The sequence below is a fragment of the Bidens hawaiensis genome, unplaced genomic scaffold, assembly GCF_021521415.1.
Source record: "Bidens hawaiensis isolate Kalapana, Puna unplaced genomic scaffold, B.hawaiensis_p1.1 tig00039641_1, whole genome shotgun sequence".
NCBI classification, from domain to species: domain Eukaryota; kingdom Viridiplantae; phylum Streptophyta; class Magnoliopsida; order Asterales; family Asteraceae; genus Bidens; species Bidens hawaiensis.
The window spans coordinates 134452-139468 of record NW_027496988.1 but is presented as its reverse complement, the minus strand read 5'-3'; the positions used below and the strand labels follow the sequence as shown (position 1 = coordinate 139468).

The following is a 5017-nucleotide window of genomic DNA, read 5'->3' as shown; positions in this document are numbered from 1 at the left end:
TTGAAGCTATCTCTAATACTCAAATTAGTCTGATAAGACGAGATGTCAACCGTCTATAGTAATTTTAATACTCTAAACCTGACACACTTAATTATAAATGGTGGTGGTGGTGACGCTAGAGGTGGTGATGGTTGCCTTGCCACATAAGTCATCAAATAATTAAGTATTTATCATATATGCCATATCAAACGTTTGTGATTTATCTTAAACAAAATAAGAAAGTGATGACATTTATGATTTATCTCATACTTATGCATAACAAAAAAACTTATATATATCTTTTATCTTTTATATAAAAAGAAAAACTAAAATGAATATGCCCATTGCCCAACCCGTGATAACTACAAAGTATATATTGGAGAGAGAAAATTAGATATAGGCATGTGACAATTATTTCCATTAAAAGGATTAATCAAGGGACATGTAACCATATGATCTACAAATACACAATATACCGGTACAACATTATTTTGGAATCTCCCAATAATTTGACACATCAATTTCCACCATTCCCATTGAGTTCATTTTTGATTCCTGCAACCAGTCAACTTTATAGCAATCAATTGAACTTGTCTTCACTCCATATCAATAAATAGCCACATATAACACCAATATTCATCACTCACATATTTCGTTACACATAATATTATCAAACACAACATGAGTATAGCTCAATCTTCTAGTGGTGGTGCACGGTTGAAAGACATGGGTAACCTAACCTTAAATGTCTTCACGGGGCGATGGTTCATGGTGTTCGCCTCGTTTCTTATTATGTCGGTCGCAGGGGCGACTTACATGTTTGCTCTATACTCGGGTGATATTAAACACTCTTTAGGGTATGATCAAAGCACGCTAAATCTTCTAAGTACGTTTAAGGACTTAGGCGGTAATGTCGGGATCATTTCGGGTTTAATAAACGAAGTGTCTCCGCCTTGGGTGGTGCTCTTTCTAGGTGCCATCATGAACTTCTCGGGCTACTTCATGATTTGGCTAGCGGTCATGGGTAAAATAGCCAAACCGCCCGTCTGGCAAATGTGTTTGTTCATTTGTATTGGTGCCAATTCGCAAACGTTTGCGAATACGGGTGCATTGGTTACGTGTGTTAAAAACTTCCCCGAGAGCCGAGGGGTGGTTCTCGGGCTTTTGAAGGGGTTTGTGGGGTTAAGCGGGGCGATTATTACGCAGTTGTATCATGGGTTTTATGGGTATGACACGAAGTCGCTTATATTGTTTATCGGGTGGCTTCCGGCCGCGGTGTCAATCGTGTTTTTGAGAATTGTTCGGGTTATGAAAGTGGTTCGACAAGCGAACGAGGTCAAGATTTTCTATAAGTTTTTGTATATTTCGTTAGGGTTAGCCGGGTTTCTGATGGTTGTCATAATTACTCAAAGCAAGCTCAGGTTTTCGGACTTAGAGTTCGATGTCACGGCTGCGATTGTTGTGATATTATTATTCGCCCCGTTCGGGATTGTTTTTAGCGAAGAATTTAAGCTTTGGAGAAAAAAGGAAGAGGTGGATAGTTTAAATCATGTCGCGGTTAATATAACCACTGAGAACCCGAGTGCTAGTCTTGCAACGTTGCCAGCTCCGTCACAGGAGAAGGAAGTTTCGTGTTGGAAGACGGTTTTTTCCCCGCCCGAAAGAGGGGATGACTTTACGATATTACAAGCGGTGTTTAGTATCGATATGTTGATATTATTCACCACGACCACTTTTGGCGTCGGTGGGACACTGACCGCGATCGATAATCTTGGGCAGATCGGGCGGTCGCTTGGGTACCCGAGCACGAGCATCTCGACTTTCGTGACGTTAGTGAGTATCTGGAACTACGCGGGCCGGGTCGCTTCGGGTTTCCTTTCGGAAATGTTATTAGCCAAGTACAAGTTTCCTCGGCCATTGATGCTCACTATAGTCCTTTTTGTGTCATGTGTTGGTCACTTGTTAATTGCATTTGGTGTGCCTAATGGGCTTTATGTGTCATCAGTCATAATGGGCTTTTGCTTTGGAGCTCAATGGCCATTGATCTTTGCAATAATATCCGAACTATTCGGGTTGAAATACTACTCAACTTTGTATAATTTGGGCGGCGGGGCGAGCCCGCTAGGGGCGTACATCCTCAATGTGGTGGTGGCGGGCCGACTATACGACAAAGAGGCAGAAAAACAATTGATTGCAAGCGGAATGCCAAGAAAAGACAATGAAGATTTAAGTTGTACGGGTGTCGACTGTTACAAAATGTCTTTCCTTATAATAACCGGTGCAACGTTGTTTGCGTGTTTTATTTCTTTCATTTTAGTGATCCGTACAAGGAAGTTTTATCGCGGGGATATCTACAAGAAGTTTAGAGAGGCCGCAGAGGCGGAAACTGCACGTACTGAGATGGTGGCTTCACAGATGACCACCAGTAAGCCACCGTTGGCGACGCCTCCGGAGAGAAAAACAAGTGAGGAAGCAAATAGTTGATTTGGGTTTGGTCCGTTTGAAGCCAATATACCATAATAGTATAAAGTTAAGATAAATATATCTAATCAATTGCTTTGTATAAACAATGTTGATTTCCAATATAATGATTAATGAGATAGTATAATATATGATTTTTATTAATAAAAATCGAAATTTTCGCAGTGTTATGATAAAACCAAAAGTGAGCAGGTTGTGGAAAAGAAATTTCCGTGGATAATTTTGTTGCCACGTGTCACGATACGAGCGGATGTGTCGTTTAACATCTGATTATTTGTTTGCAAAATGATGTAATCTTGTAATGGATAATTCTTTAGAACTAACAATTAATTTTTTTTTTGAAAATTGATTTTCATTAAAAACAAACACAACCAACGACTCTCACCAAGACGGAGAAAGACGCTGAAATCCAAAAACCAAAACCAACAATCACGTTACATCAAATAAACACCAACTTTTCCAATCCACTACCCCTATCTTAGATCTATTTTTGTACCAAAGAAAACCCAAAGATTTTATATCCGCAACCATTTCTGCCACCTTAGTGTTCTTGCCCGAAAAAATCTTTTCATTCCTAGCCCGCCAAATCCTCCAACAAGTAATGATGACAATTCCATGAATAATCAATCTCTTATTCCCCGTCGCACCACAAACCTTATGCACTTCCACCAAATCATTGACATGAAAAACAAAAGATCTAGGGATGTTGCACCATGAACCAATCGCATTCCAAACGGCCATAGAAATGAAACACCCGGTTAACAAGTGCTCGAGCGATTCCTCATTACTCTCACATAAAGCGCAACTATGATCATCACAATGCAAATGACGTCTAGCTAAAGCCTGCTTGGTTGGAAGACTATCCAGAACGGCCCTCCACATAAAAATATTACATTTTTTCGGGACCCAATCGCTCCATTGGAAACTGGAACTCCCAGCATCCACAACGGACCGCACCATCCAATCTTTTAATCGCCGAAACCTCGAACTCTTTGCAGCTACCAACCGCCCAAGACCATGAATCTTCACGGTCAACCATCACCACCCCTTGAAGGAGATCTTCCAACTCCTGCTTCTCGATCACCTCCTGTTGGGAGCAAGGAGCTCTAAGCCAATCCCACACAATGCGACGAGAAGATCCAGTGACCACCAACCGATCTGCTAACAAGACATTTTTATGTTTATCCACCGCATATAAGGACGGATACTTGTCCATAATCGGCGCCGAACCCAACCACAAATCCGTCCAAAACCGAACTTGGCGACCATTCCCAACTATGGCCCGGATCACTCTATTAAAACCCACACCATCAACCTTAAATTTGTTCCAAAACATAACACAATTCTTCCAAACCCCGGGAACTCCATTATTAACCGGAGCAAGCCCCCAACAGCGCGAGGACCCGTGAATAGACAACACTACTCTTCTCCACATCGCGTGATGATCATTTAGAAATCTCCCAAGCCATTTAGTAATCAGCTTGATTATTAACTTCTAAACGAGCGATACCTAAACCCCCTTCTTTTATAGGTTTGGTGACTACCTCCCAAGCCACCCATGACATCTTCCTCACTTCATCCGAACCACCCCATAAGAACCTTCTCATCAAAGCTTCTAAATCATAGGTAACCTTCTTGGGTGCCTTAAAAAGCGAAAAATAATAAGTGGGAAGACTATCCAGCACCGATTTAATAAGGGTTAACCGACCGGCAATAGATAACGAATTAACTTTCCATTTAGATAGCCTCTTCTTAAACTTGGACACAACCGGTTCCCAATTAACCACCCTATTCATGTTAGCGCCAACCATAATCCCTAGATAAGAAAACGGGATTCTACCCGGCTTACAACCCATGAAACCAGCTTGGATATCGATCTCACCATCTTCTACACCTACTCCAAATAACACTGAAAAAGCCTCCATCAGAATAATAAAAAGAAAAGGCGATAGCGGGTCACCTTGACGAATGCCTTTATGACATCCAAATTCGAATGTAGGAGATCCATTAACAAGAACAGACGATCTGCTCGCCAACAAGATACCACTAATCCAATCGCACCAGACCGAAGGAAAACCCATCTGAGAAAGAACCGACAACAAGAACTCCCAATTCACATTATCAAAGGCTTTATCGAAGTCAATCTTGAACATAAAAATTCTTCTCTCCCTCTTCTTAGCCCAAGCAATAACCTCATTAGCCACCAAAGGGCCATCAAGAATATATCTCCCGGATAAGAAAGCCGACTGATGCTCTGAGACAATCTTATTCATAACCGTTTTGAGTCGATTCACTAACACCTTCGACACAGTCTTTAAAATACAACCAATGAGACTTATCGGTCTAAAATCCCCCAAAGAAGACGGATTGTTTACCTTAGGAATTAAGGTGATAAAAGACGAACCAACCCCCGAGCAAAAACTTTTAACCTTATGAAAATGATCAAGAATATCCACAAAATCCTTCTCGAACAACTCCCAATAAAACCGAATGAACCTAAAATTAAAACCATCTGGCCCAGGAGCTTTGTCACCACCGCAATCAAAAACCGCCTTCT

General features: G+C 41.2%; 1 protein-coding gene across 1 annotated transcript; it reads left to right on the top strand.

Moving 5' to 3' along the window:
* Positions 1 to 501: 501 nt before the first annotated feature.
* LOC143591435 (protein NUCLEAR FUSION DEFECTIVE 4-like) lies at positions 502 to 2569 on the top strand. The gene has a single exon (XM_077071637.1). The coding sequence runs from the start codon at positions 661 to 663 to the stop codon at positions 2461 to 2463; it is 1803 nt and encodes a 600-aa protein (XP_076927752.1). The 5' UTR covers positions 502 to 660; the 3' UTR covers positions 2464 to 2569.
* Positions 2570 to 5017: the final 2448 nt, after the last annotated feature.